Below are 15,308 nucleotides of genomic sequence, written 5' to 3' on the forward strand. Positions count from 1 at the left end.
AAATGCAGCTAAAAAGTTATTTTAAATTCATTTCCCTTATTTTTTGGCTAATTGATATTTTGGGGGGTTTTAAATTTCCAAATTTTTTCTAATAGAAATTAAGTACCAAAATGGGGTTTTTTTCCCAACTGAGAAGGTGTCATTAGAGAAAAAACTTTAAAAATCTAGATCAAGCATCAAAAGTGTACCAACTTCAATTCCTTAGTGACCTAGCGCTTATGTCCAAGTGGCCGAAAACTTTGTTTCCCTAAAAGTTACGGGCGGCTCTCCGATTCCGGTACGCGTGCGCGAGGTTTAGTATAACAAAGACCGCCAACCCTCCGGACTTCAGAGTCGAAACTCCGGAGCGAGCGAAGCCGGACGAAACGATGCTATCCTGCATTGCGATTCTTCTTTCCTTCTGCGGTGCTATCCGGCAACTGGACGCTTCCCCTTCAAACAGTAAGTTTTTCCATCCGTTTGTTATTTTTTTAAGCAAAATAACATTGACTGTTATTCGAGATATTTTTTTTTAATAATTTCGACAAAAGAGGTTATTTTTTATCATATAAAGAATAAAAAGAAGATATAAGGATCGTAACATAATCGCGTGTGACACGCACATGATAAAGAAACCCATTGAATATCTTCTACAAACGATTTTTGACATTGGGGATTGCTTTTGTATTGTTTACTTATTTGAGACAATTGGTGTTTTCGAGATTTACTCGCTCAGATTTTTGATGCTGTATTTTATTCCATAGTGGGTTTTATTCTTATTTAACTTATTTTTCGCATAAGTCCATCTGTGTTTCTTTATTATATTTTTATCAAGGTGAATGCTTTACCGTGGTCTTTACAGCGGAATTTGAAACTTCTTTTAGAAGGCTTTCTTTACATATAAAAGTTTTTTTTTTCTATAATCTTATCTGGCGGAATTATCTAGGAAAATTTAAGATCATTTTTAAACAGTTTATATCTAAATACATCTGTATTATATTTTTATCAATGTGAATGTTTTATAGTGGACTTTATAGTGGAATTTGAAACTTCTTTTAGAAGGATTTCTTTGCTTCTAGTTTTTTTTTTCTCCAATCTTATTTGGTGGAATTATCAAGGAAAATTTAAAACCCTTTTTAAACATTTTCTATATGAATACATTTTAAATAGAGATTTCAAAATAAATTTGGAATTTAAAAATGAAATGAAAGTAATTACATTATTTATTTAGTTTATAGAAGAGACTACGTCTATTTATGTATTTATTTTATATATAATATATAATTTCAAAAGGAAAGGAAAACAATTGCTATGCTTTCATTTTATCAAACAGATAATTATGTATATAATTTTGTATTTAACTCATTTTATATAACAAATAATTAATATATATATATATATATATATATATATATATATATATATATATATATATATATATATAAAAAATTACGATGTTTATTTTTTTAATTTTAAAAGTTATTTCAATATTCTGTGAAATTTTCATTTCATCATTGTTTGACAATACGTTAAAATTGAAAATACTATGCCTTTAAGAGTAATAATACATTGTCTCAATTTCAAGTAGTTTTAAGTCATTTAACTATAGCACAAAAACTGAAAAAATAAATTACTGCCGTAAATCTGACCTTTTCCCAAATCAAATTAAAAGAACGATTTATTCCAAATTTATTAGAAAAATTATAATTGATTTTTAACATAAAGCCATTAAATATTCACTATTTATAATTTTGTCATTATATTTCTAAATATACATTTATATTTATTTGATTGTATAAATTGATCATTGATATTATTAATTAGCCACTCACAAATAATTTTCGCCTAGGTTGTTTGAACCAATTAAAAACAGTTGGGTCAAACAAAAATTCGTTGATTTTATTTTCAACGCAGAAATAATAAATGGACGATTGAAGAAATAAAATATTCATTTATTCCAAATTTATTAGAAAATTGTCATTGATTTTTAATATAAAGCCATTAAATATTCAATTTTTATCGTTTTCAGCCATTATATTCCGAAATATAAATTTATATTGAAGAATTGTATAAATCGATGATTGCATATTATTAATTAGCCGCTCACAATTAATATCTGCATTCTAGATATTATTACCCGGTTAAAAAAGTTAAGGTCGAAAAATATTCTTTGATTTTATGTTCGATGCGGAAATACTAAGTTGAGGGATAATGTGAAGAAATAAATGAAATCGGACATTAATAACAATTCAAAGTTATTAATAATATATTTCTTAATTATATTTTTAAATGTTTTTTCTTTGTAATAAGTTCTTACTTTTAGCAAAGTTCCTGGAAATTTTTCTGAACCTTGAATAGAATTTAGCAATATCTATTCCACATTACTTCTCTACTATCTTTGATTCGAATTCTTCGGACAATTAGCGACATCTCCTAAAATTACCTAGAAATTTCTGTTTGAACGACTGAATGCTTTTATCTACTTAACCGTTTGACTTCTTGAGGTTCTTCGTGAAAGCAATAAATGAACAGTTCTTGGTAATTCCATCAGAATGTTTGGAACTATTCATTCCAGAATATATCGACGCAGTTGCATTGAGGAAACTATTCTTTAGCGAGTTTGCAATATCTTTCTCTATATGTCTTTCTTGTTCTTACATTTCATTCTAGTAGGTAATTTATAACGAAATTATATTCACAACAAGGTGACTTAACATTCAGTTAACTACATCCTTAATTTCAAACAGTAAATCATTTTAAAATTTCATATTTTGAAATTACATTTACTAAGAATTATTTCAGTTAACCATCCCGAGTTTTCAAGACAGGATTGGTTGATTAGATTTATTAAAATCGTTCTTTTTCTTGAAATTAAAAAATGATAATTTTTAAGGTCTTCGTAATTTTGTAATTAGATTAGATGACGAGAATGTCATATGGTTGTGCATTCTATGCCACATGAGATAGGTATTATGAGGATTATGAGGAAGTATTATGAGGATAGATTTAATCTACGCCAGGACCTCTTGTACAACGGAATTTCAATGAAATCGGATCTCGTACCACGATTTTTGATCTCAAAACTGAGATCGACTCTAAGCCCCGCCATTGCTTTTAGCTTTCTTGAAATTATATAATGATGGTTTAGGAAAGGACTTCGTAATTTTGCAATGAGATTATATGACGAGAACGGCATATGGTTCAGAGTTCCATTCTTCACGATTCCATATCATGCCGTGAGGACGCTTGTCTCATGAGGATAGATTTAAGTTACTACAGTGCCTCATGCATGACGGAATTTCAATGGAATTGGATCTCTTAACTGATCTCAAAAGTGAGAATGACTCTAAGCCCCGGCACCACTAAAATAAGAATGTAACCACTAACAGTTTAAATATATAAATTTTCACTCTTTAAACATTAACTTAATATTGTAATGTATATATAAATGAAGTATAAATTAATGTAATGCAAGTGAAAAAAAGTTCCGAATTTATAAGCTGGCAAAACTTAGTATGTGTATTATGCTGATATTTTGCTAATAGAAAATATTTCATGCCTGTAAATCCATTGCTTGAGAGCTTCATTATTACACATACTAGATAAATGAGACCATGTTCCGTATCATAAACGACGATTCATACAAATGCTTCATGTGTTGAATATGAGTTCGTTTTAACGGTTTTTATGCAAACTGCTATCGTTCCTGGTTTAGTAAAGATTTTTTTTATCTCTATGTGATTTTGAGATTTCTTGGTTTCAAACATTCACTGAAACAAGAGATAGGATGAAGAATTTGTTTCCGCTTCGGTATTTCTAAATAAACGTAATTCATATGACAAAAAATACTATATTTCATTTATTGAATAAAATATTTTCACTTTTTCAATATATTTTAGAAGATAAGAGATGAATGGAATTTTTCAAAATCAATTTTTGTACTTCCTCATTATTTCATATTAACTTTGATTTTTATTACTATAATATCATCAATATGATGATTACTATGATATATATCAATACTATGATATTTCACTTATTGAATAAAATATTTTCACTTTTTCAATATATTTTAGAAGATAAGAGATGAATGGAATTTTTCAAAATCAATTTTTGTACTTCCTCATTATTTCATATTAACTTTGATTTTTATTACTTTTTATAAATATTTTGAAATATTTAATTATTTTCATAAAAGTTTTCTTTTTTAATAGCATTTCGAATTAATTTTAATCAGCTAATTTACACATAAACCCTCAATTAACCTTTTAAAGAAAATTCATAATCAAACTGAACTTTTAAATCAAGTTTTGCATAATCTGGGTTGTTATCAAAACTATCTGGTCTTATTTCGAGCGAACAGGCATTGCATCAGTACTATAAAAAATAAAAAATTTGGTTAGTCTGAACTTTGTTATAAGGATATTGTAAATTGTAATCATTTTGCTAACCAGCATCCTTATGGATTCGAACTGAAAAAAATTTGAAAATACACCCCTCAGATAACGTTTTGTCTCTGAAAGAAATACTCTTTAGAATTCCTCAAGAAATATTACGATAAATAGCTTTATATTAAACTAAGAGCGTTATAATGCAACTAAATTGATCTCAGTTAGACAGAAATTATATTATTCTGACTTTACATTAAAAATTAAATAATTGTCTATTCTGGACTTCGTAAGGTAAATATTGTTGAATCGAGCTTTTACATAAGATCTATTGGATATGTAGAAATAATATTTATGAAATTTGGTTTGTGGAATTGCACTTGGTTTGAGACTTCAACGGTTTTGTATGGTGCACTCTTTTACGAATCTCAGGCAAATTTCTTTTAAATCTTCTATCCCTGATGCAAACAAATAATTTTAAATCATCTTCTTATTGGTTTAACGTGTAAATTAAATGAATGTCATGGTAACTTGCTAGTTGCTTGCAGATCAAAATTAAAAGGCTTGTTCCTTACGCTCTCATGTAGGCTGATAGCGAAATTTAATATAATCAAACACTCAAACTTGCAATAATACATAACCTTGACATAGTAAATATTTTGCAGATGAATTAACATCACATAAGCTTCGTCAAGGTTTGTATATCGCAATCTTCCTGTAAATTAAGAGTTGGCTTTAATGCATAATCAATCACTGAAGCCATGTATGGCATATTACCTCGACAAATAAAATAATACCGAGAAGATAATCTTATTAATAATAAGATAATTCTGTTGTTGATAATTAGATAAAATAAAGATACGAGTGGTAAGAAATATACTCCGAAGCACACTAAAAAACGGCCCAGATAAAGATATGACAGATATTAAAACAGAATTTAATGCAATTTCTCTTTAAAAAGAAGTCTAAAAAATATCTTTCGAATTATTTGATTCTATTCACACACCTGTATGGCAAAACTCTTCAGATTCAAGAAAAAACATTATATTTAAAAACCAAAATTTTAATGGATAAAAAAAATCATTTGTTTTTTGCTACGTTTCGCTAATGTAAAATTACCTTTATATATAGTATAAGGAATTTTATATTTTCCATGTAGAATTGTTTAGGATCATCATATATAATTCAGACAACTAAATAAATTTTCTTATTATCATTATTACGAAATTACAAAAATTCTTTTTTTTTCTGATTGAAATCAAGAAAAGCATTAAGCTTGCTCTCATCATATGTAATACCTACAGAATAAAGGGGGAAAAAGAGATTCATTTTAGTTCGATAGTATTTTAAGAGGTAACTTTTACACAAGCGCAAACAAGTTTTACATATACAAAAACCATTTATTTTATCTGTGAAAATAATAAAAATAAAATCACCAAATTTTATGGTAGTAAAAATGCAGTCTGACAGTAAAATATATTTTTTTACCAATGATACTAAAAAGAGTCTTAACTTATAAAGTTAGTTACAATTCTTGGATGTAAAAAGTTTCAATTGATATAAATGTAAGGAAACTAATTTAAATATCCTTAATCTATATCGGGAAATCTGGGAATTAATACATTCAATTCATCATTGTTCAGCAACACATAAAAGTAATTTATTGCTTTTAATCTTTATAAGTACAATGAAGTTGCGCAACATAATTCCATTATATTTTCTTTACGATAATATATCACCCACGTTGCTTAATGAAGGGAAATCTGTTGAATTCTGTTGGTTTAATAGACTTTTATAGATAGTCTATTTAATAGATTTATGTAATACCCATTCATATATTAGAAGGAATTATATGAAATTTCGAGTCATCCATCTGAAAAATAATTCATTTTAATTTTTCTGGCATGTAGTTTCATAACTCTTTATAAGTTTATGTAACAGCGATATAATGGTGGTTATAAGCTAAATATACCTTTTTTGAGAGTTATCTATCAGTATCTGGCATAATCTTTGTTAGCTTTTGTTGTACATATCGCAATATCCTAATATTACTGATACATTTGCCAATGTATAGGTAAATAACTTTTTTGTTTCACTGAATTCAACCAACTAATCAAACGGAGAATATACTGTTATCAACTTTTAATAACGACTTTTGAGAATTTAATTCTGAAATTTCTGAAAATAATTATTAAGCTATTGAAATACAAAAATAGGATGCATTCTTTTAGTATAATTAGAATCAGATACTCCAATATTATGAAATATTTTAATTAAAAGTTTAAAATTTTAATATTAAATTTTTTGAAAGATATACATATTTTAAAGTATCATTAGTTAAAATTAAAATTCTCATAATACATCTCATTAAAAAGAACTTATTTCTGACAATGTACATAGTAATTCAAATTAAACAGAAAATGCTTAGATACATTTTGTAAAAGAATTACAAACTGAATGAATCGAATTTTAATCATAAATTTTCCAAAGTATGTGATTTTGATTTCTAAAAAGCAAAGGTTTATATTTTTCTGATAGGAGAAAAACGGTGCTACATTTCTAGTAAGTTGCATAAAATTTACCATATTTGAGATTCCTTTAAGCAATGTGAAATCCTTGAGTAATATTTTGTTACATTATTATTTTAGTGACTATGACACTAACTTTAGTATCGAGCGTTTTTCCTCAAACTTGTTCACCTGGTAATTAAAAATAATTTGTTTTCAAGGTATTTCGAGAGGTAAAATGTTTTTGACGAGTTGCTTTTACTATTATGATGAATGATTATGTTTCGAAGAGACTTATTTTTGCAATAAAGCTTAGAAGAAGTTGCGAACTAACTGTAATACAGAGATACGGAGAAATTGTCTTTGCAATTCCAAAATGAACATCAAATGCACATTTTAGCAATAATGCCTTTATTTTAATATATTTTCATTTTCTCCAGAAAAAAAGGGTGTAAAAAGCCTTTTTTTAATTCTTTTTGAAAACTAAAAAAACTTATTTTTACTGAAACTTTTTTCTTTCTGAAATGAAAGTCGTACATTAATTTAAATAAATGTCTAAAATCAGGTTATGATCCAATTTATAATTTTTGTAAGAGAGATGTCTAAACACCTCTAATTTGATTTGATCAACCTGAATATTGAACGTAAATCTAAAAATATGACTGTTATTTTCAATGTTATGTTGTTGTTTTTTAGTAATTGCTGTATTTGAGATTACAGCACTTAATTAAAAAAATGTTCCTTAATTCGATTTGCAGGTAATATTGATATGACAAAATTTAATTAATAAAATAAATAATTTTGAGAAAATTTCAAATCTGATATATAAGACATTCCTAAACTGAAGTATAATATTTCAGATATATTTATTACTGTTATTTAAAATTTCTTTTCTATTATTAGTAAAATTAGTTTAATTTAATATTTGATATCGGAAAATATTTTTTAGTTAAAATTCAAATCATTTAGATATATTATGTATTCCTCCTTAAAACCAGTTTGTAGTGGTTTTCCATCTTTTTAGCGGTACCTCTCAAACCATCAAGGAAAGGGAATCAGTGAAGTGTCGTCTTCAATCATTCACCTTCAAAACCCGAATACCACAATTCTGATCACTCAGATCGCAGTGTGAGATGCCGCAAGCTTACATAATTTTAATTCTTATTTATATATTTTAGTTGTATAGTTTAAAATTAATTTATGAAAAATATAATGTCACGAGTGAATTTCTCATAAAAATTGAGACTAGTTATCTAAAATTGACCCGACTAATGCAGGTATACTTTCTCTTGTATTAGGATTCTCTCTAATCTTTGAATTTTGAAAAAATAGTGTAAAAATAAAGATATGTGCTCAAAATTAAAAAAATATTTTTAAGTATTTAATAATAAAGTATCAAAGAATATGAAAACTGCAAATAAAAACTAAAAAACCATATGATTTGAGAGATGCCTCGCTTAATCTGAGACATGCAATAGCTACGTTTAATAGATGCTTACGTTAAAAGCTCCATTTTTCTTGATCTACTCTTTCTACGAAATTCTTAATTCGTTGTTTTGAAGATCCTTTTAAAAATTGAGTGCATATTTCCGGAAATGAGTGGAAACTCAAATTTTTATTTGCTTATGCTTGAATTAGAACTAGAATTAAGTTTTTAAAAGATGAAAGAAGGACAGTGTGATTGAAGTATTTCTGTTTACATCCCTTCTAAGAAAACTTCACCGGCCGTAAGAATTCTAAATCTAGGTTACAAATCATAAATGTGTGTGTGTGTGTGTGTGTGTGTGTGTGTGTGTGTGTGTGTGTGTGTGTGTGTGTGTGTGTGTGTGTGTGTGTGTGTGTGTGTGTTCCCATGCGCGGATCAAGAATAAAATAGGGAAATTCCATATTGTTACTTGTCACCATTTTGAAAACGTTCTTGCGACTGACCAATAAACATGCATATATTTTCTGTTTTATATTAAAGGTACATTTTTACGTAGCAAAAACATATGATATGCATAGGTATATAGTTACTAGGCACATATTGGAGAGCGAAAACGGGCACCTTGGAGCGATTTTTTTAAATTTTAGCTAGAATTTGAATTAATTAAAAATTTAATAATTTTTAGTAATTAAATTTAGCAATTTTAAATAAATTTTGGTGTTTCCTCTCATGACTTACAAAAATATTACAGCACAAAAATAATTTTTTCATCATCTTCAAAAAAATTTTTTAAAAAAAGTCTTTTTTTAATGATATTAATTTGATACTGGTTCAAACTTTTCTTGAATTTTAGAATTTTTTAATAATAAAAAAAGCCAACATTTAAGATATATTTTTGCTTTATTTTTAACAATAAAATACATTGTTGTCTGAAATTCATGCAGATTTCATTGTTGCATGAATTATTGAATATCGTGATTTTCTTCCATTGCTAAAAGCTAAAGTTGTTAATTATTTGTACAAATACAAAATTAATTATTTGTACAAATACAAAATTAATTATTTGTACAAATACAAAATTAATTATTTGTACAAATACAAAATTAATTATTTGTATAAATACAAAATTAATAATTTGTATATATACAAATACAAATTATTTGTATATTAGAAGATGTAATTATAATTAGAAGATGTAATAACAGGACATTTACATTTTTAATAGAGCTATGAATTCAAAGGGCTGGCCTCCATTCCTTTGAATACTCAATGAACTGAGCATATGTAAGACAATTAAATTACATAACCTTAATATCTGCAAGTTTGGAAGAATCATAGAAATGAAAATATATCTAAATGATTTAACTGAAATTAAATAAAGCCAATATCCCCAGCAAACCAGCTGGTCGCCGAAAGCGATTAGTAAAGGAAAATGTGTATGCGTGTTGGTGCCCTACTGACCGTTTCACCTAGAATTACCAAATTTGGTTCATATATACTTTTGGAATGAGGAAATTTGCACCTCAGAGAGATTTTTTTTTTTTTTTTGAAATTTTAAATAGTATTGTCATTAAAAGCTAAGCGAAAATTTGGCGAGTTATTTTTTTCACTACAATTTCCAAATATATTCCTGCAGAAAAATTATTTTTATATCATTTAATTGCTCAAATTAGACTTTTAGCAATAGCAATTTAATTATTGTAAAATTCTTTTGTCTAGATTTAATTAACATTTTAAGATATTTTTAGGACAGTTTACAACATTTTTGTCGATTATGTCGACAAAATGATTAGTCGGTTCAGAAATTCAAACTGCTTCCAATGTTTCAATAAATATTTAATCGCTGGATTTTATTATTGCTGAAAGTTAAGATAGAAGAATTCTGTATATTTTCTGCAGGATTTATATCTTTATTATTAGTAAAGTAAATAGATTTCAGTAATACACGATTTAATAAAAAAAAGTATTTAAACTTTGTATTTAAAAAAAATGCTTAACTTTAGAAATGAGCAATAGTGAAGAGATGTGAAAGTACGCTCATTGTTAAACGCTGCTGCTCTTTCTTGTTATTTAATATAAAGATGGAAAATTAATGAAATGAATATTTTGAAATAATCGTAATATTATTATATGTCTTTCAAAACTTGTTCAAACTATTTCGTTGAGAAAACCATTCATTGCAAATAGCATAAAATGTTTAATAGAAAGTTTTTGAGATCACTAAACCCTGCGAACCAACTAGTCTCCAAAGGCGGCTAGTATACTAAATAAATTATTTTGATGTTTATGACAATTGTAATATCTATTGCATTGTTGTCGTATGATTATAATTGAATTTTTTGACGCTATTATTGAATAATGCCTAAATTAGGTAGTTTTGTTTTTTTCTTATCCTCCCCTATTGGTCATTTTTGGAAAGCTTTTAATCATTATATTACCCATGGTAAGGAATGCATGCCAACGATTTCAGTGATTTTATTACATCTGTATTTACTGTAAATTATTCCAAAGAGAATTCTTTAACTTCAGTCTCCAAACACGGATAAATAAATGATTTAATTACGCAAAATAATTTTCTGTAAACTCCTTTCTGTGCATCATTTTTTACACAACAATACTGTTCTAACTAGATTCTTTTACAATTCTATATATTTAACAATCTTCCTTTATTTTCTAAAGACTCGAAATACGGTCAAATAGGGAGTAATTTCTGTTAGCCTGCCTAATTAGGCTAGATAATAGGCAAGTGCATTTGTGCAGAACAGGGGGGTAATCGAGATAAATCAGTTTTTCTCCCTGCTATGGTGCACTATCTCTAGCTGAGAAACTTCGAATTTATCACGAATTCTAGACTGGAGACATCATTTGTGTAGACTTAAAGCACTTTAATTATGAGCGTAGAATAATTTGACAATATTATTAGTTTTGAGTTGTTTCTCAAGAACGTGGATAGCAAGTAATTAGTATGTTAGGAGGAAAATTAGCCGTCCTAGAACCAAATTTCTGTCACAAATCGCTTGAAGTTGAAAATATAACACTAATCTAAGAAATGACATCTGTTAAGTTCTTCGACTAAAAACAGCTGCTTTTTCAGTAAATTATTTCTTAAGTGCTTGCCCGAGGTTTTATTTCTTTTCAAAAATTCTACAGCGAATATCAAATGAAATCAATTAGTTTATATTATCTATTTACTCTTTCTGAATATATATTCATTTTTTTGGAACATTAACTTTACCATAATTTATTTCCATATGACTATTAATGTTTAAATTTTTTCCCTTTAATTCTAAAAAAACTTAATTGTCAACTATAATTAATTAATTTAGATATTATATGCGTTAGCGTTTAAATATGGATTAAAAAAAATTTTTTTTTAATTCTATAGTAAAAAAAAAAACAGAACTTTTTCGGAAATTACATACTTTTGTTATTTGTAAGAGAGATGAAGAGTACTTTGAATTTAAATTAATTAATTAAATTAATTTATTTAATTGAAATTGGATATTTCAATAATAAAAGTTTAATTAGAATTGTCATGTTGAATCTCGCATGTTATTTTATCCTTGTATTGAAAATCTAATTAATTTTAAAATTATAATTGATGGTCCATGAGGTCTCTAGTTTCCCAGATAAAATTTTTAATTAAATAAATAATTTGAAATCTTATTTACAAACGATAGTATTAGCAGTTTAAGTAAGAAAATAATCATTTCAAACTTCTTAGAAAATAGAGCAGTTTATGTGGAATTTAGAAATCAAATATTAGTATTATCATGAGAAATTCGAATATCTAATATCCGATTATTTAAAAGATCATTATAAAGGAAGATAAGTCATAATCGCTTTTAAAAAACTGTTTTCAAGAAATATTTCCAGATATTATATTGAAAAATAAGAAAAGAACTTTTCTTTCCTATTACGAGTCAAAGCAATATCTTTATACATTTGAAGAATTAATTTCCTAACAAAAAATTTATCAACTTTTTAATTTTTAAACAAACAATTTTAACTATTTCAAATAATGTTTGAAGATATTAATATTTTGAATTACTTTAAATGTACTTCAGATTTTCATTAAATTCAAATTATTTTAACTGAAAAAGATGCCTAATAGATTTAAATTACATTTAAGTCTATAATAAAAAATTAAATATTTATTAAAATTTGCTAAAAATAATTATAATTTCTCATCTTTATGAAAGAGAAAAAAAAATATATATTAAAATTTGCTAAAAATAGTCATGATTTGCCATCGTTATGAAATCGAAAAAAAAATATGTTGCTGTAATAAAAATAATTTAAAGATTCGAGCAAAATAAGAGAAATATGAAATTAAATAGCGAGATACTATTTTTATTCTTCCATTTTCAAAAGGAATTGTTTACATTTTTTGAGATATGACTTGAGATTGACTAAATTTGAGATATAATTACTGAAACACTCATTTATCACTAAAAATCCTCTTTTTATTTTTAATTCAATACCATTAAAGTGTATTTAATGTAATATGATGCTAAATGATACACTAAGTGAATCGTTATTTCATTGGCAATCGAACTTTTTTTAAAGTCTGCAATATTATATGAAGTAAAAAAAAAATTCTTAAAAGCAGGTCGATCTCGTTTTGATTTTTCTCGTGTGAAGCACGAAAATTAAAAGTGCTACAGTCGTCAATTCAAAGTCTGCAATAAAGTACTATAATCGCCTGAACAAAATTATTCTTAAATAGCCCTAGATCAACTTCTAAACGAAAAATTAACATAATTAACAATTTGTTTGAAAAAATTCATTCTTGGAATTATATCTTGATGCAAGTCTGTGTATTTGAAAACACAATAACTTAAAACAATATTGAGCTAGGAGGAAAATAAAGGCATCCCTAAGCTGTTAGAAAAATATTGCTGTATTGCTGAATTCCATAAATTTGAATTCATTTAGCACATATTACAAACTTCTGTTTCAAAAATGGAAATATGTTAAATTATAAAATACCAAGTTTTTGCCTAACTCATCTATACACCCGTATAAATGTACATTTTTACGAGTTACAAAAAAAAACATTTCTGTTACGGTGTACAACATTATAAATCAATTATGTTTAATTTTATTCTAATTTTAATTAAAATTTTGTATGACGTACGTAAATTTTGACTGAATGATGAAAAAATGCTAAACTCTTTACCACCCATATGAATACACTAAAATTAAAATTATCATCTGTGCTATCTGCCCATACACGAATCAACTTGTTAAAACTCTTTAAAATAATGTTTCAAAACACTATTTTGATGGGTCCGTTTATTAATGCAGTGCAGTACCATCCCTTGAAAATATTTTAAAGGCTTCTTTTTTCGTTTTTAAACCTTCTTGGGTATTTTTCTACTTTGAAAGTTTAATAAACAACAAAAATGGAAATGAAATAAGAACAAAAGATCGCAGGAGATGAATCAATAAATAGGAGATACGCAAATATTTTTAAAAATCACCCTCAGAAGATATAAAGATTCACTCAATAAGCAATACCTCCACTTAACGGAAAATATAAAACATTCCTCCCATTGAGTTAATAGCGGGCTGCTCTAGTTGCAGACCAGGTTTGGCGTATTGCCACCTATGATATGCTCCCTCATTTACCAAGCAAGGCTTGTCTTTTTTTTATTACTATTATTAGTTTTCCTCGCTATTTATCGTTAGCTCTTCTTATTATTTCGTTCTGGTTTCATTTTCACATTCACCCATAAGAAATTTATCTGCTTTAATACACACACTTTTCCTTTTGCTTAGAAGTCGCTCCTTGAAAAGCGATGCGACATTAATTTTCTAAAATCTAATTCGTATAATTACAATTAAAAATTATGAGCATTTAAAAGGTAAAGTTGTATTTAATTTTAGCATTTTAATTAATTTATCTTCTGAGATATTTTCTGCAACATGCTCGTTCATGAACTGACGGGCCGCTATTGAGTAATCGCAGATATGACAAAAGACAAATGTCTTTTCGAAAGAGATAAAATTACCCTCGAGCAACAAGCATTTTGAAACATGTAAATAATTTCAACTGCAAATTTCTAGTATTTCAAATCTGACCTGCAAATATTTGTAAAATTCAAGCAATTTACTAGACCAGTAGAATTCTAAAGCGCAATAACTATTATTTGATACGAGCTCATAATATATTCGCTCTTATTTTTGAGAGATTAGACATCGATGTAACGCAACTAGTAATAGTTTACTGACAAATGACGTAGTTTGTTATTAATAATTATGTATATATAGTAATTTAATTAATGTTTTATGTTTGTCGGGCTCCATATGACCTACGCACCACGAATTTGATATATTTGTTGTAGTTATATAAATTTTAAATAAAATCATATTCTAAATATCATCATTTCAGCTCTTTGCAATTTTAAGTGGTGTATCCCCAATGGACAAACATTTTTCACGGATTTCGGCGAAAATTAAGTAGTAATCTAAAATTGCTGTCTTAATAAGCTCATAAATGAATTTTTACAATTTTAGCTCGTTGCATTCTAGCTGACATATATAATTTTAAAAATGACTTATTTCATGCCCAGGGAAACCTAAAAAGGGGAAGATTCATCAAAATGTAGAAATCAAAACTTTCAGTGGCTTCCTTGTTTCCCCTTTATAAACTCTGTCTACGAGAAAGTAAAAAGAATGCTAATCTAAAAAACTACACCTCGGAAAAAAAAACATAATATTCTGTTATTGCATTAGCACTCCACAAATTAAAAACCTGATTACATTACATTTATAAATGAAAAAAAACTAAACCGAAAAGAGGCTGTATGAAGCAGAATTGCTTTATTCCTTCAAATGGAAAAAGGAGGCACAAAAGCTTAAGTCACCCCCGTCATTTTCCATATTAAAATAAGAAAGAGAAAGCTTGTATTCCTTTTCTTTTGATCTTTCGAACAACGCCGCCTCAGGAAAAATATTTTACCCTATCCTTTTGAAGGTGTGTAAACAAAGATTTGGTAATGT

General features: G+C 26.9%; 1 protein-coding gene across 1 annotated transcript in view; it reads left to right on the forward strand.

Annotated features, from left to right (window-relative positions):
* The first annotated feature begins 348 nt into the window (after positions 1-348).
* LOC129960308 (lachesin-like) overlaps positions 349-15,308 on the forward strand; it is a 229,173-nt gene continuing 214,213 nt past the window's right edge. Inside the window, exon 1 of the mRNA XM_056073646.1 lies at positions 349-441. Coding sequence (XP_055929621.1) covers positions 369-441 — 73 coding nt within the window. The 5' untranslated portion in view covers positions 349-368. The remainder of the gene's footprint in view (positions 442-15,308) is intronic.

Source organism: Argiope bruennichi, chromosome X2 (genome assembly GCF_947563725.1).
Source record: "Argiope bruennichi chromosome X2, qqArgBrue1.1, whole genome shotgun sequence".
Taxonomy (NCBI): Eukaryota; Metazoa; Arthropoda; class Arachnida; order Araneae; family Araneidae; genus Argiope; species Argiope bruennichi.